We start from the raw sequence: 18,440 nt of genomic DNA on the forward strand, positions 1-18,440 counted from the left end.
TTAAAGCCAATTTCTGGTCTACACCTCACTGTAAAAAACAGCAAGATCCTGGCTATAGGAGCACAGACGCCATCCTTTCTCTTGACACAGAGATGTAGGCCTTCCATGTACAAGGATATATCTTCCGAGAAGATTTCTATGCTCTCAACATAGTTGGAATCACACAGAGTCCGATAGGCCCCGGTTCCTTAGCACCTGGCTCTCAATAGCCACGCCGCTAAAACCAGCGATGGTAAAGCAGGAAGAAGAATCTGACCTTGAGACAGAAGTTCCTCTCATAACGGCAGTCACCAGGGGGCATCCGCCACCAGGCGCACTAGGTCTGCATACCAGGGACGCTGAGGCCAAACTGGGGCAATCAGGATTACTGGAATCCCCTCGGTCTCCACTCTGCGAAGCAGACATGGTAGCAGCTTTAGCGGAGGAAAGACATGGATCAGTTGGTACTGACCCCACGGAGCCATCAGCGTATCTGACGCATTTGCCCAAGGATCTCTTGTCCTGGACATGAATCTCAGCACCTTCCGATTGAGACGGGAGGCCAGAAGATCCACGTCTAGTGTGCCCCAATGTAGGTGCAGGAGCCTGAACACCTGGGGATGCAGCGCCCATTCTCCTGGGTCCAGCATCTGGTGAATTAGGTAATCCGCCTGCCAGTTCTCCACTCCCGGGATGTAAATGGCCAATAGGGCAGGTACATGTCGCTTTGCCCACTGAAGGATGTGAGCGACCTCCCATGCGGAGGCCAAGCTTCTTGTTCCTCTTTGATGATTGATATATGCCACCGCCGTGGCATTGTCTGACTGGATCCCGATCGGACGTCCTCAAAGTCTTATTGACCATGTGGAGAGACATAGGCTGATCGCTTGTACCTCGAGCACATTGATCGGCAACTTGGATTCCTCCTTCGACCAGAGTCCCTGGGTATACTGTACTCCCAGAACTCCACCTCAGCCAGTTAGGCTGGTGTCCGTTGTGATCACTGTTCAATTCAGAGGTAGGAACGACTTCCCAGACTGAAGTGCCGGGGACCTCAGCCACCAGAGCAGGGAGTCCCTCACTGACTGGCTCACCTGAATCCGCCAATCCAGGGATAATGGAGATTTGTCCCATTTCGTCAACATCACCTTCTGCAAGACTCTGGTGTGAAACTGGGCATACGGTACTGACTCGAAGGAGGCCACCATGAGTCCCAGGACTCACATGCAGAAGAATAGCGACGATCACCTGCGGCTTGTCTGAAGGGAGAAAAAAAACTCGCTTCCATGGAGTCCAGCAGTAAGCCTAGGTACTCCAAGCACTGAGTCGGTACTATCACCGACTTTTTAAGGTTCAACAGCCACCCAAATTCCTGCAGGGTCTGCATGGTGATCGCCAAGTCTCCTCTAGGCGGAAGATGATCTATTCCTGAGAGCGTCTAGGTAACCTACGATCGCAATCCCGCGCTGTCGCAGCAAAGCCAAAATTGGAGCAAATACCTTGGTAAAGACGGGGGGGGGGGGGGTGCTGATGCCAAGCCAAAAAGGCAGAGCCTGGTAGTGGGCTTCCCCAACTAAAAAATTGCAGAAACTCCTGATGCCGTAGTCATATGGGTATGTGCAGATACTCATCCTGGATTTCCAAAGACGCCATGGAAGCCCCCTTGATGGAGTGCAGCAACTACTGAGCGAACGGATTCCATTCTGAACCTCTGTACTTTTACAAAGCAATTGAGGGATTTCAGGTCCAAGATTGGACATACCCCTTCCTTTTTGGGGACAACAGATTGGAGTAGAACCCCTGGAATCTTTCCGGCTCCGGAACAGGTACTATCACCCATTGACTCAGCAGGTCCCTTATCGCCCCCATTAGGGCCTCCCGGCGAGGAAGGGAAGAATCTGTTTGGTGGCCAAGAGAGAAACTATCTTGTAGCCAGAGGAAATCAGATCGCAGACCCATTGGTTAGATAGACGAGAGGCCCACCGGGCTGCAAACTCCCGAAGGCGACCCCCCCCAACCGTGTTGCTGGCAAGGGCAAACCTTCATGCAGTAGCACTTTAGCTCGCAGGCTTGCGGTTGCAGGGATGCTTTTGTCCTTCAGAGGTCGTCCTGTCGGGCTGGGGACATTTAGCTGAAGCCCCGGTCAGGCGAAAAAGCCGTTTGTGAGCAGGAAATGAGGGCCTTTGCCTACGGCGTGGCTCCTTAGCCTTCCTGGGCTGTGGGAGTAAGGTACTCTTACCACCTGCGGCAGTCTTAACATCATCCAATGAGGCTCCAAAGAGCCGCTCACCAAGGAAGGGTAAACCCGTTAGGGCTTTTTTTAGAAGTCTGGTCAGCCAACCAGCATTTTAGCCAAATCAAGCGCCTCAGCACCACTGCTGACACTGAAGTCCTGGATAACAGAGGAAGCGTATCCAGGGCCACGTCACAAACGTACTTAAGGCCTTGCACTAATTGGTCTGCTAGTTCCACGCAGACAGGAAGAAGCCTGATGCTCCCCCAATTCGCTTTGCAAAAGTTTTGCCCACTCACTAAGTGTCTGTGGCAGAAGTGCGGATGCCAGTATTGGTCGCATTGCTGAACCCACAACTTACATGAACAAGGAACGAGTCACTGCCACTGAGAGACAGGCAGGGGCAAACCTTCATGCGGTAGCACTTTTGCTCGCAGGCTTGCAGTTCCAGGGACGTTTTTGTCCCTCAGAGGTCCTCCTGTCGGACTGGGATAGTTTAGCCAAAGTCCCGGACGCACGAAAAAGCCTCTTGAGTGGAAAATGAGGGCCCTTGCCTGCGGCGTGGTTCCTGGCCTGTGGGAGCAAGGTACTCTTCCCACCTGTAACATTCTTAATAATGTCATCCAACGAGGCTCCAAAGAGCCGCTCACCAAGGAAGGGTAGATCTGTTAAGGCTTTTTTAGATGCCTGGTCCGCAGACGAGCATTTTAGCAAAATCAGGCACTGCAGCACCACTGCTGACACTGAAGCCCTGGACAGCAAAGGAAGCGTATCCAGAGCCGTGCCACGAATGTACTTAAGGCCGTGCACTAACTGGTCTGCTAGTTCCACACAGACGGGAGTAGCCTGCTGCTAATCCAATTCGCGGTGCAAAAGTTTTGCTCATTCAGTAAGTGTCTGCGACACAAGTGCTGTTGCCAGTACCGGTCGTATTGCTGACCCCACAACCGCAAACAAGAAGCGGGTCACTGCCTCGGCCTTCCTGTCAGTAGGGTCCTTAAATGCAGGAGTCCCCTCTACCAGGATCGTGGTTACTTTGCTTAACCTGGATACTGGGGGGTCCACGACTGGAGGAGCTGACCATTTTTTAAGAAGGCTCTCCTCAAAGGGGTGGCGCACCGCCATTCTTTTAGGGACCAAGAAGGTCTGTTGCAGGCTTCCCCATTCCTTGTATATGAACTTATCGAAATAAGTCGGATACGGAAACACCTTGGGTATACAGGCTGGCTTACGGGACCCAAAAGGGACCGCTACTTCAGCAGAGGAACCTGTTGTCAAAGCTGTGCGTGATACCCTGAAAATTCAGGATACAAGTGCTCGAACTAGCGCGGACTCGGATGGGGACTCATCCTCACTGCCCAATCGGTCCTGGTCAGCGTCATCTGAAGCAATGGAGCAGGGGTCACCAGTCTCAGTGGGGCCCAAGTCTGCGTCAGGACTCTGCCCCAGAGGACGGGGGGTAGGGGCCTCTTTTTACCACCTTTGAGCCCGCACACCGCCTCCACCCTGGCAATGAACGTTTCAAGGGCTGCCGACAAAGCGTCCAAAGGCACTGCACTGTTTGCGGACGAGCCAGTTGCAATTGCAGGGAGTTCTGGGGAAGAGACACCAGTTTCTGAAGCCATGCTGACCCACCCTGTCTGCCACCCTTGAAGACAGGTGCACAATCCCACCCTCCTAGCTGCTGCAGACTGAGGGGGCCCCCACCGCAGGACTCAACACCCCGACCGAGCTCTGCGCTGTTCAGTTACAGGTGTCTGCATCCAGGATCAGCTCCCAGGTGTCCGGAGCAAAAAAACGTGCCGTTCTGAGCAGCAGGGACCAGCGCTGAGGATAAAATCTGCGCTGGCTACAACAAATGACATAATCACAAGGAAAATGGCCGCCGAGTTACAGAAAAATGGCCCCTGACCATGCTTTCCACTGAGGCACACCAAAAATGGCCTACAAACAACTGTACACAGCAAAAGGACAGAGAAAATGGTGACAGAAAAGCACTATGGCGATCAGCACATGCAAACCTCCAGACACCCGCGGGGAGACCACAGACACCCAGGGACCCAGCGCAGCCCCCAATCCAAGGTGAGAGCTCCCCAGGGGACCCCTGGATACAGGTACACACCGTTCAGCAGCCCATCATGCAGCATCCCCCACAGGAGGGGGGGGTGGAGGAGGAAAAATAGGGACAGGGAGAGAAGAGAGGGAGGAGAGGGACCCCCTAATCGACCTCCCAGGGAATGCCCAGCTGCTCAATCCCACCGAGGCAGGGAGAGCTGTACTTACTATCTGGACGCGCTGGGGACATCCCATCACAGACCCACTCTCCAAGCAGTACGGTTGGGCTGCTGGCCATGGTACACTGACAAGGACATCGGTAGTCCGGTCATATGTGTTTTCACCTGGAGCGTTGCGCTCACTGGCCGCGCCTGGAGCCTGAGTGGCATGTCGTGGTTGACCCAGCGCATAGCAAGGGTCTGCACTCGCTTGATGGCCAGGCTGGGGAGACTACAGTGATCTATAATATCCAGCCTGTCACCCAGCCGGGTGTTGATAGCAGATCACAGAATCTTAAAATCTTGCGCAAAAGGCAAACATTCAGCAAAAAAATCCCAGGGCAGATGGTCCCGCAGGAAGCCTAGGTCCATCTCCTTCACTAGGCAGAAAAAAACTTAGCTGCAGGAAGCAGGCTGAGGGGTTATTACCAGAGGGACCACCCCCTGGGCGGAATTGTAAAGTTCTGGGGTTTTTTTTTCACATGTATTACATGTTCTGCCTAGTCCTCTCCTGAAGGTGGCATAATAACCCTACGGTCAAGACTAATGGAGCTGTGTCAGTCAGTGAACGAAAGAGAAAAAAGTTTTACTATCCAAAAGTTAAAACAAGGGCGGGAAGATTTAATAGATGGAAAGTTGAAAGAAAAATTACTGAAGTTCCACTTTAAGGAAACTCATGCCAAACATAATGCAAAATAGATTTAGGATTTACATACATTTTATACCTGAAAGATTTATACATTTCTCTTTAATTTTAGTGACATTTTGAGGGTAATTTTGGGTCGAGTTGTCACTCCCACATGTTTAGATGAGCATGCTGAGAGCCCTGAATCTGGGGGTGTCCTAATGTGCAAATTCCAACATTCCTAACATCAAGAGATGGCCTTCCCCTTTCTACAAATTAATATTGGTCAGTAAAAATCACTCCTAGTGGCTGGAGAATAGCAAGGTGTAGGAGGCTTCAGAGAATTATTGACCCATCTCTAGATGCTGTTATGAGGTTCCGGGGGGTCCAAAATAACAGGAAAGCATGGTTAATTGGGAATTCTAAAAAAAGAGATGGCACGTGGAATGTAGTCCTTCAGTTTGGAATCTTTGTTACTTACAGGAGCATTTGATTTCTGTAGATTCTTTTAAAATTTCTGAATGCACTTTTTTAGGGAACCCTCATGAAAGTAAAGTTTTGTAACCAGGTGCAAAAGGTGTTTTATCTCACTCAATTTCATTGAAAGCATTGAGAAATGAATACATAGCTTTATTTTCAAAATTCTATTGTTAATCCAGGAAAAAATGGTTGTGTTATATTGCTTACATACATTCCGGAGCTGCTTTCAGGCACCCCTCTCTAGAGCAACAAAAACAATACTTAAAAAAAAACAGAGGTGAGAAGCTTATTTTAGTAAGCAGTAGCCAGTTTTTCTAAAGTGTTAAGAGAAAATTGAGTACTGTCCGTGATACTTTTTTTATTTGCACTAACATACAATTTTTCAGGACAAACTTTCGGGGTATGTCCCCTTCTTCAAGGTCCAAGCAGTACTGCTTGGACCTTGAAGAAGGGGACATACCCCGAAAGCTTGTCCTGAAAAATTGTATGTTAGTGCAAATAAAAAAAGTATCACGGACAGTACTCAATTTTCTCTGTCACAATTGGACTAATACGGCTACAATCACATTAAGTCTAAAGTGTTAAAAAAGCTTTATGAAAAGAGGTTTCTTTCCTTAAATGAAAGCATGCAATGGCCTACCTTGTGGTTTGCATTCCCCTTCACAGATACTGGCTCCAGAGGCTTGGAATCTACACAGACAAAAACAAAACACATTACTGCAATGAAAAAAAATAAATAAAACTGCATAAATAAGCTTTTATAGTAATGCATGGACAGGAGATGCATGTAAAGGCTGTAAAGGTTTTAAGCAGGGCCGGATTAACATAGGGCTATTGGAGCTGCAGCTCCAGGCCCCTTACCTTAACCGGTTCCCGACCAGCGCACGCCAATGTACGTCGGCAGAATGGCGTGGGCAGGCATATTGGCGTACAGGTACGTCCAATCTTTAATGCCGCCCTGCCATCACGCGCACGGCGGTCGGTACCCCCGTGAGTCTGGTCGCGGGTCCCGCGGACTCTATCGCCGCGGGCATACCCGCGATCGTCTCACAGGGCGGCTGAATGGAGAAATGCCGTTGTAAACAGCATTTCTCCATTCTGCCTAGCAACTAGTGACGCTGATCTCTGCTCCATGTGATTGGAGCAGAGGTCAGTGTTCACTAAATAAAAGCCCAACCCCCCCCCCAGTTAATAACATACCCCTAGGAACACTTAACCCCTACACTGCCACCCACTGGTTAACCCCTTCACTGCCAGCATCATTTACACAGGAATCACTGCATTTATATAGCAGTGATTGCTGTTTAAATGACAATGGTCCCAAAAATGTGTCAAAAATGTCCGATGTGTCCGCCATAATGTCGCAGTCACAATAAAAAAAAAAATCGCTGATCGCCACCATTACTAGTAAAAAAAAAAAAAAAAAATTATGAATAAAAAAATGCCATAAAACTATCCCATTTTGTAAACGCTATAACTTTTGCGCAAACCAATCAATAATCGATTATTGCAATTTTTTTACCAAAAATATGTATCTGCCTAAACTGAGGGAAAACATTTTTTTTATATATTTTTGGGGGATATTATAACAAAAAGTAAAAAATAATGCGTTTTTTTCAAAATTGTCGCTCTATTTTTGTTTATAGCGCAAAAAAAACGCAGGGGTGATCAAATACCACCAAAAGAAAGCTGTATTTGTGGGGGAAAAAAAAGGACGTAAATGTTGTTTGGGAGTCACGTCGCACGACCGCGCAATTGTCAGTTAAAGCGACGCAGTGCCGAATCGCAAAAAGTGGTCTGGTCTTTGACTAGCAAAATAGTCCGGTCTGTAAGTGGTTAAGATAGGCCCATTTAAAAATAAAAATCACAAAAACAACAAACTTCGAGGGTCGTGGCTCGGCGACCAGCGGTTACATACGGAGCGACCAGTTTAAATACAAGCTGGCACACTCTGCAGGAGATTGAGAGGATGAGCTTACAGTGCCTCTCCTCACTTCTTGTCAGAGGCACTGAGCTCAATAGACAGCTTGGAGCCTGCAGAGTTTGACAGGCAGCGCCGCCTGTCAAACTCGCCTATTGATTTCAATGGCGCCACTCTGCAACTGCAAGCCAAACTCGCTCGCAGTAGCAGCATAGTCCAACAATGTAAAACTACCATTCAGCAATGTAATAAAAATAAATAAATAAAAAAAAACAAGGAGTAGCCAGTAGCACCTCATGAAGGCCTGTCAGCTGCTGCTATACCACTCACTGAAAAACAATCCACCACAGATCACTTTTAAGAGGGCAGTAAGTAAGCATTACCGCAAATTTGAAAGAAGCGTGAAACACATTATCCATTTCACACTCCCCACCAACCAGGTCACTCCCCAGCCACTTCCCATGTTAGCCACCTCCCTTCAACTTATATTACAGGGGACCATTTCCTAACTTGCAGATGACAGATCCTACTCCAAAAGATATCACTCCCAGTTACTCCCCCCACCCGCTGATTGATATACCTTCATGACCACCTCCCACCCCCCCTGCCGACAGACCTCTCTCCCCAGGCTGTTCCCACACACCCTCTCACCTGCTAACCTGTGGATGGGGAATCACTCCCACGGTGTTACTGTGTTCTGCCAGTGTAGAGCCTTTTCAACCCACAGAATACAATGATCAGTGTTGCCAACTATAGCTGGCAGCACTGGTTGTTTTCGGGAAAACCTGACAGGCTGGTTTTACTCAAGTCAATTAATAGATTGACTTGTGTACAACCAGCTAGCCCATACATAGATCGACTATGGCTGGTCTTTGCTCAATTGGCTTAATTTCAATTCATGTATGGCCCGCTTAACCACTATGCAGTCCCTAAACATACTTCCACATTTTTCCTTCCCAAATTCCTTCATCCTCCTCACCTGTACATACTGCTTACTGTCATACCCTCTCCTGTACATACTGCTTACTGTCATACCCTTTCCTGTACATACTGCCCACTGTCATACCCTCCACACTCCTCTCCTGTACATACTTCCCCATAATACCTTCCACACTCTTCTCCTGTACATACTGCCCCCATCATACCCTCCACAATCTTCTCCTGTACATAGTGCCCACTGTTGTAGCCTCCACATTCCTCTCCCTCACCTGCACATACTTCCCACTTTTATACCGTCTATACTCCTACCCTATGCCTCTTACCTATAAAAATAGTTCTTTAAAATTATATTTAATATTCTCAGTGTTACCAGCTCTAGAATGGGCACACTTTTGTTAGTTGAACTAAAGGAAATCTTCTCAGTCCTCATATTTGTTCTGCCCATTGTTAGTACTCATTTGACTTTGTGATTACTACTGTGATGTATAGAGGAACTTAAGGCATGTTAGCTGCTCTAAATACACCACTGGAAAAAAATAAATAAATAAATAAATTAAAAAAAAGTGTCCCTGAAAATATTTTTGAAATCTTGGCAACTATGCACTTGGGCACGGCTCAAGGGTCACCGGGTCAGTAAGGGGCCCCATGATATTAAAGCAGTAGTAAATTTTGCTAACATTACTACATTTTAGAGTCCCTGAGGTAGGTTATGCCATAATTTACTAGTATGCACAGCATATTAGCACATTAGGGTACACTTACCTGTCAGAGCCCTTCAATGCTGCACTGTGATAAATCTGGTGGGTCCCGGGCGCTTCCATCTTCACCTGGTCTTCCTTCCGGGTTCTGTACCTTTTTTCACTTGCCTTGGCCGGACTTCACTGCTGTCACTCCCATGCATGCTCAAGCATCCTCTCTCTCTCATCCTCCCTCCCTTACCCCTCACCCATCTCTCAACCCCTCGCTCGCCCTCCCTCTCTCTATTTAATTTAATTTGCTATAACAAAAAACTGTTTTGCATTTTTAATTATAAAAGCCCCACCATAATCCTCAGCACCAGGCCCATGATGTTCTTAACCACTTAAGGACCGCCGCATGGAGATGTACGTTGGCACAATGGCACCGACAGGCACAAGCACGTACCGGTACGTGCTTGCCTTCCAGCGGGTGGGGGGTCCGAAAGGACCCCCTCCCGCTGGCTGCGGCGGTCCGTTTCGCTTCAGGAGCGATTCGGGATGAGGGGATGGCCGTTGGTTTCTGGCCATCCCCTCTCGATCGCCCCTGGCGAATGAGAAGCTTCCCCCGCCTAATACCCCCATATACTACCTAATAAAGATTTTAACCCCCTGATTGCCCCTATAGTTAACCCTTTCACCAGCGATCACCGTATAAGTGTCACTGGTGACGCTGGTTAGCCAGTTAGTTATTTAGGTTCCCCGTCAGGTTTTTATATAGCGCCAGGGACCCCCATATACTACCTAATAAAGATTTTAACCCCCTGATTGCCCCTAGTTAACCCTTTCACCAGTGATCACCGTATAAGTGTTACGGGTGACTCTGGTTAGTTCGATTTTTATAGCATCAGGGCACCCACCATTTATTACCCATTAAAGGTTTTACCCCCTGATCACCCGGCGGGTGATATCAATTAGGTTTTAGGGTCAGGGTCTGCGTCGCCCCAGGCAGCGCTAGGTTAGTGCCAGTACCGCTAACACCCACGGGCAAAGCATACACCTCCCGTAGTGGTATAGAATCTGAACAGATCAATATCTGATCAGATCTATACTAGCGTCCCCAGCAGTTTAGGGTTCCAAAAAAACGCATTGTTAGCGGGATCAGCCCAGATACCTGCTAGCACCTGCGTTTTGCCCCTCCGCCCAGCCCACCCAAGTGCAGTATCGATCGATCACTGTCACTTACAAAACACTAAACACATAACTGCAGCGTTTGCGGAGTCAGGACTGATCCCTGCGATCGCTAATAGTTTTTTGGTAGCGTTTTATATTTAAATCCTGAAGGCGATGCTTGGTTTTTGGGGTCCTGTACATGGCTAGGCTCCCAAAAAGTCCCCCACATGTGGTATCCCCGTACTCGGAAGGAGCAGCAGAATTTATTTTGGGGTATAATTTCACATATGCCCATAGCATGTGTGAGCAATATATCATTTAGTGACAACTTTGTGCAAAAAAAAAAAAAAAATTGTAATATTCCCGCAACTTGTGGCAAAATATAAAATATTTCATGGACTCAACATGCCTCTAAGTAAATAGCTTGGGGTGTCTACTTTCCAAAATGGGGTCATTTGGGGGGTTTGGCATTTTATGGCCTTCGAAACTGATAGGTAGTGAGGAGTGAAATCAAAAATTTGCACCCTTAGAAATCCTGAAGGCAGTGATTGGTTTTCGGGGTGCCGTACGCGGCTAGACTCCCAAAAAGTCCCACATATGTGGTATCCCCATACTCAGGAGAAGCAGAATATATTTTGGGGTGCAATTCCACATATAACTATGGCATGTGTGAGCAATATATCATTTAGTGACAACTTTTGTACATTTTTTTTTTTTTTTTCATTATGTGTGTCATTATTCAATCACTTGGGACAAAAAATGAATAAATATTTAATGGGCCCAACATGCCACTCAGCAATTTTCTTGGGGTGTCTACTTTCCAAAATGGGGTCATTTTAGGGGGGGTTGTACTGCCCTGCCATTTTAGCACCTCAAGAAATGATAGGCAGTCAAATTAAAAGCTGTGTAAATTCCAGAAAATGTACTCTAGTTTGTAGACGCTATAACTTTTGTGCAAACCAATAAATATACGCTTATTGACCTTTTTTTTACTAAAGACATGTGGCTGAATACATTTTGGCTTAAATGTAAGACTAAAATTTAGTTTATTCGATTTTTCTTATAACAAAAAGTAGAAAATATCTTTTTTTTTTTTTTTATTTCCTTTTATATCGTAAAAAATAAATATCGCAGAGGCAATCAAATACCATCAAAAGAAAGCTCTATTTGTGGGAAGAAAAGGACGCAAATTTCGTTTGGGTACAACATTGCATGATCGCGCAATTACCAGTTAAAGCAATGCAGTGCGAAATTGTAAAAAGACCTCTGGTCCTTAGGCTGACAATTGGTCCAGGGCTTTAGTGGTTAATCTGGCCCTGGTTTTAAGGAACCCAAGGAAGAAACCCAACTTTCAGCAGACTCTGTTAGGGGTAGCATGAAAGTGGAACGAACCATCTCCTTAAGATTGTACCAGCAATTTCTCAGATTGCGAGGCTGAAAAGGGTTAATCTACTGTTTCCTCCGCAGAGGAATAAACTGTTTTTCCTTCTGATCACCTGAGGGTAACATCTCATCCTGCATCCACTGTTCCCTTGGTAAAGGGTCTGAGGTGGGGCAAGGGGATCTAGCACGCTTCCCATCCTTTTTGATGCAGGACATGATTAGCGGCTTTAATTTTCCTTCTAGGCCCTGCAGGGCAGAGGAAAACGCATCTTTAATCACTTATACAGGGGCTGAAGTGTGAAGCAGTTGCACCCCAATTGGTTCCAATGACTCACCCTGGCTTGCCATAACTGGTATCTCAGGAGAGGATGACCATGTGGAGGCACGACTGGAGCTCCCAGCGCCTGGGGGTGGAATTTTTGGTACCCTTGTGGTATCTTTTGGAAGCCATAGCTCTAAGCACAAAAGCAGAGGCACTAAGTAAATGCACTACTTGCTGAGCAATAGTCTTGCAATACAATGCCGCTATAAAGATCAGCTTAGTGCTGAGTAACAATGCATTTCCTGTACTGGAAATGCCTGTATACATATCCCTTATGTGCCCCAGCACTCCTGTGTGTCAGATTTCCTCTCTTCAGTTGCTCTGATAGAGATCTTCTGATAATGAGTGAAGGTCTGTTTTTAAAAAGCCTCAGGTGTGAGGCTGCTCAGCGTCCTAAGCACCTGCGCCGTGTGATCCACGTGGATGCTACGTCCTGCACACGGCACCACCTGCCTTAAGCCACGCCCCTTCCCCATTAACTCGCTCCCCCTTGTTTCAAAATGAACACTAGGCTGCACGCGCAGACGGCATTCGGGTTTGCAAATGCAGACCCGTTGAATGGGGAGGCTCTGCGTTCGCTCTCTGGGGCACAAAAAGTAGGATTTTTATAACAGCTTACCTGTAAAAAATCCTTTTCTTTGAAATACATCACGGGACACAGGGCCATAGTAGTTTCTATGTGGGTTATAGGCCACCTTCAGGTGATGGACACTGGCACACCCCAAGCCAAAAAGTGCCCTCCCTATATAACCCCTCCCACTACTGGGAGTACCTCAGTTTTGTAGCCAAGCAATACACGTGTATACCAAAGAAGGGATGGACCTCTGTGTCCCGTGATGTACTTCAAAGAAAAGGACTTTACAGGTAAGCCATTATAAAAATCCTATTTTCTTATCGTACATCACGGGACACAGAACCATAGTAGTTACTATGTTTGATGTCCCATAGCAATGCCAACTGAAGGGAGGGAGGCAACAAAAAATTAGGGCATTAAGAGACTAGAGGACTCATACTGCAGTCTGCAGTACACTGCGCCCAAAGGCAATATCCTCATGACCTTTTACATCGATTTGCTAGAATCTGGTAAATGTATGGACTGAAGACCAAGTTGAGGCCTTGCAGATCTGAGCCATGGAGGCCTGGTGATGCACTGCCCAAGAAGCACTAACAGCCCTGGTGGAGTGCGCTTTAACATGAGAAGGAGAATCTTTCCTCTTTAGACCATAAGCATGAACAATCACTTGACTAATCCATTTGAAAAAAATATATTTTGATGCTGCCTGTCCTCTTTTAGGACTTTCTGGCAATACAAACAAAACATCTGTTTTGCGAATCTGAGCGGTCTCCTTTAAATAGACTTTGACCGTTCTCACTACATCAAGGGAATGTAGTGACCTCTCCTCCACCGACCGAGGTTCTGGGAGAAAAAAAAAAAAAAAGGCAGCAGAATAATAGCCTGGTTTAAATGAAAACCTGTCGCTACCGCCAGTAGGAATTTAGGATGAGGCCGCAATACCACCTTATCCTTTTAAAGGATCAAATATGGCTCTTTGCAAGAAAGAGCCGCCAATTCTGATACTCTTCTCACAGAGGATATGGCAACCAAAAAGATCATCTCTCTCGTCGAAAGAACCAAGGGAATATCCCGTATGGGCTCAAAAGGCTGTTTCTGTAAAGCCGATAAGACTAAAATCAAATCCCAAGGGTTCAGGAGTGTCCTGATGGGAGGATTAATCCGTGTTATCCCTGAATAAAGTTACGAACCAGAGAGTGAGAGGCAAGAGGCCGTTGAAACAATACTGATAAGGCCAAGACCTGGCTCTTGATAGTACTCAAGGCCAGCTTCATTTCCAATCCCATCTGCAGGAATTCAAAGGATCCTACCCATGACATACTTTCTGGCGTGCAAACCCCCGGATTCACACCAGGAGACATATGCCTTCCAGACTCTGACTCTGGAGGCTGGCTTTCTAGCATTAACCAAAATAGACACTACTGAAGGAGACAACCCATGGTCTTTTGGAATGTGGATTTCAATAGCCAAAGCGTTAAATGTAGCCTTTGTAAGGTAGGATGGAATACCAGACCTTGTGCGAGGAGGTCTGGCCACAGCGGCAGGGTCCATGGGTCCCCTACTGCCATCTTTATGATATTGACAAACCAAGATCTTCTGGGCCACGCTGGGGTCACCAGAATCACCTCCATCTCTTCCTGCTTGAGCCTGCAAAGAAGGCGCGGAAGCAACAGAACTGATCGCATGGAAAGACCAAGGCGTCTGTTCCATATGCCAGCGGATATCAACCAATTGAGGGCTGACGCACCTCGGGGGAGAAGCACATCGGAAAGTTCAAAGCCTGGATCTTCTTTTTCCAAGTCGACAGAATACAGTTTTGCATGAAACTACACATAAGGAACGGCCTCGAAGGACCATCTTTCCTAACAATTTCATGAACAGCCAAATGGAAGGATTTCTATTAGTTTTGACAAGCCAAATCAGTTCCATTATGGAGCTGATCCTTCCCTGGGGTAAGAATACCTTCTTTTGAACAGCATCTATGATCAGCCCCAAGTACTGTAAACTTCTTGGCGGTTTTAAGGAGGATTTCTCTAGGTTGAGAATCCATCCTAGGAATTCTAGGTAGCTCACGGCTGAGATTAAACTTTGGTTTAGACAGGTGACTGACTGATCTACTAAAAGCAGATAGTCTAGGTAGGCTAGATTGCTATACCCAGAGCCCTTAACTTGCCTAAAGGAGGGGCCAGGATCTTTGCGAACACTCCAGGTGCGGTGGCTAGACTGAAAGGCAGAGCCACAAACTGAAAATGACGATTTTCTACCTCGAAGCGTAGAAACTTCTGATGAGTGGGAAAAATTGGCACGAGATCTTTGGTATCAATTGATGCCAAAAATTCTTCTCCTTGTATTATGGAGACAACCGATTGGATTGACTCCATGCAAAAGGAACAGATATTCAAGTGCCGGTTTAGATCCCTGAGATCTAAAATGGGTCTTACCACAACCCCCCCCCCCCCGTTTGGTTTTGGTACCGTGAAGAGGTTTGAATAAAACCCTGATCCCTGCTCTTCTGTGGGAAACTCTGAAATCACTTTTTGAGACAAGAGATGATCCAGAAAGAGAAACTTTTCCCTGGATCTCTGGGAACGTTCGATTTTAAAAAGCGGGCAGACAGGAATTCTCGGAATTCTAGTTTGTAACCTAGAGAAATTGAGGAAGCCACCCATCTGTCCTGACAATGTTCCTGCCAGATCTTTGAAAAGTATAGAAGCCTTTCCCCCCCCCCCCCCCCCACCTGAGTGAGCAGGGACGTTCCTTCATAAGGAAGATTTAGTATTTTGCTTTGTGTGTTTCCTGCCCCAAGTCATCTTTTGGTCCTGGGACTACCCTGAGGTCTTCCTCTTGAACCCGGCGGAGGCCATCGAGAATGGCTGGAGGCAGATGCTCCTGGAACTGGAGAAGATGCATGCTTAAAGGAAAAAAACATTTAAAACTTCTTTACTGGTAAAAAAGGGAACTTTTTCCATTAGAAATTATTTGGATATACTTATCCAAATAGTCTCTAAACAACCGTTCACCATGAAATGGGAAACTGGCCAAGAGCTTTTTACATGGGGCTTCAGTTGACCAAATTTTCAACCATAGGAATGCACATATGTACCAGCCCTAGCATAAGCCGTGAGGTTTGAATAATAGAATCTTTCATAGCATCCACTGTGAAGCACAGTGCCTCTGATATACCAGTCATCTGCTGGGTCTGCTGATCAGGAACAATCTTGAGTACCTCCACAAACTGATCCTTTATGGATTGAGATACTCCAATCGCCACAAGAGCTGGCTGAACAACTGAACCTGCAAAAGCAATGCCGTTTAAAAAAAACAAAAAACAAAAACAAACTTTTAATCTGTTTAAGCCTTCAAAATTTGCGCATTATCTACAGGACAAGTCAGGTTCTTGTTTACCGAGGATATAGCAGCATCAAGTGCTGGAATCCCTAATTTCTTATAGAATTCCTCCTCCATAGGATAAAGTATAGAAAACTTTTTTGGAGGAAAAAACTGTTCATCTGGGTGCTCCCACTCAGAATACATCAACTTTAGCCATGAACGGATAGGAAAGGTATCCACAGATCGGGGAGGCTTTAGTGATCCCAAACCAGAGGTGGGTTCATCAATAGACTGCGCTACAGGCAGTAAAAAAGTTGAGTGGACCAACTTAGTAAGGGAGTGTACCAACAGTCCAGTCGGACTAGAACCTTCAGGGCCCGATGCAGAAAACCATGGCGCCCCCCCCCCCCCCCCCCCGACCTCCTGACAGGGCTCTTTTCTCCGAGCCCGATGGTGGAACACCAGGGCCCAGTCCCAAGTGGGTGGCTGCATATAAAGGAACCGATTAAAAAAAAATCTATTACAGCCACTGTGCCCATCAAATGCCACCACTGTGCCCATCAAATGTCACTACTGTGCCCATCAAATGTCACTACTGTGCCCATCAAGCTCTGCCGCTGTGCCCATCAAGCTCTGCCGCTGTGCCCATCAAATGCCACCGCTGTGCCCATCAAATGCAACCGCTGTGCCCATCAAATGCAACCGCTGTGCCCATCAAATGCCGCTACTGTGCACATCAAATGCTGCTACTGTGAATCCCCACCGCCTGCTCGCTGTCTGCCCGCCACTTACCCCGTCTTGGTGGGGCAGCGTGTAACGGCCATGAGCGGGGTCCTCCATGCATCTTCTGCTATTCTCATCTCCCGTCCTCTCCTCCTGATGGGCGTCCAATAGCTGTGTCTATCTTTTCAGCCAATCGGGAGATGGGTAACAGACCCGCACACCTGATTGTTGGAGAGGCGGTTCAGTGTTAGGAAAGTGAATATTAATTCACTTTTCTAACACACCTGGGTAGACTGAGTGTCAAGCATGGTGCTCGCAGTTCACCTATTTTGAAGCCTATTAGAGACCATGGCTCTAATCAGGTGCTGCAAAAACACCCCCCACCGCTGTAATTCAGGCACCCGGCACCCCAAAAGGGAAGAGACACCTAAATATGGGGGTGGCAGCGGTGGCCATGGATAGATTCATGCTACGCTATGCATGAATCTATCCATTGGTCATAGAGGGGGCGGAACCTGTGCACCCTTTTGGATGCACCGCCACTAACACATGCACATTCACATACATACACATATATGAACACAAACACACACACCCAAGCATGCTCACACACACAAGCATATCCATCCATCCTCACACACACACACACACACGAGCATGCTCACACACACACACACACACACACACACGAGCATGCTCACACACACAAGCGCATCCATCCATGCTCACACATACACACACACGAGCATGCTCACACACACGAGCATGCTCACACACACGCGCGCGCATCCATGCATGCTCACACACACGCGCATGCTCACACACACACTCGCAAGCATGCTCACACACACACACACACGCGCAAGCATGCTCACACACACACACACGCGCAAGCATGCTCACACACACACACACGCGCAAGCATGCTCACACACACAAGCATATCCATCCATGCTCACACACACACACACACGAGCATGCTCTCACACACACACACACACACACACACACACGAGCATGCTCTCACACACACACACACACACACACACACACGAGCATGCTCACACACACAAGCGCATCCATCCATGCTCACACATACACACACACGAGCATGCTCACACACACGCGCGCGCATCCATGCATGCTCACACACGCGCAAGCATGCTCACACACACACGCGCGCAAGCATGCTCACACACACACGCGCGCAAGCATGCTCACACACACACGCGCGCAAGCATGCTCACACACACACGCGCGCAAGCATGCTCACACACACACGCGCAAGCATGCTCACACACACACACGCGCAAGCATGCTCACACACACACGCGCAAGCATGCTCACACACACACGCGCAAGCATGCTCACACACACACACACACGCAAGCATGCTCACACACACACACACACACACGCAAGCATGCTCACACACACACACGCAAGCATGCTCACACACACACACGCAAGCATGCTCACACACACACACACACACACGCAAGCATGCTCACACACACACACACACACACACGCAAGCATGCTCACACACACACACACACACGCAAGCATGCTCACACACACACACACACACACACACACACGCATGCTCACACACACACACACACACACGCAAGCATGCTCACACACACACGCAAGCATGCTCACACACACACGCAAGCATGCTCACACACACACGCGCATGCTCACACACACACACACACGCATGCTCACACACACACACACGCAAGCATGCTCACACACACACACACACACACACGCAAGCATGCTCACACACACACACACACACGCAA

At 47.6% G+C, this 18,440-nt stretch overlaps 1 protein-coding gene across 7 annotated transcripts in view; it reads right to left on the minus strand.

Moving 5' to 3' along the window:
* ZC3H7B (zinc finger CCCH-type containing 7B) overlaps window positions 1-18,440 on the minus strand; it is a 624,860-nt gene that overhangs the window by 392,324 nt on the left and 214,096 nt on the right. For all 7 annotated transcript variants that reach the window (XM_077452416.1, XM_077452411.1, XM_077452410.1 and 4 more), the window contains one exon: window positions 6,231-6,280. In XM_077452416.1, the coding sequence (XP_077308542.1) occupies window positions 6,231-6,280 (50 nt within the window). The remainder of the gene's footprint in view (window positions 1-6,230; window positions 6,281-18,440) is intronic.

Source organism: Lithobates pipiens, unplaced genomic scaffold (assembly GCF_037356315.1).
Source record: "Lithobates pipiens isolate NorthernLeopardFrog02 unplaced genomic scaffold, aLitPip1_a1.2 Scaffold_23, whole genome shotgun sequence".
Taxonomy (NCBI): domain Eukaryota; kingdom Metazoa; phylum Chordata; class Amphibia; order Anura; family Ranidae; genus Lithobates; species Lithobates pipiens.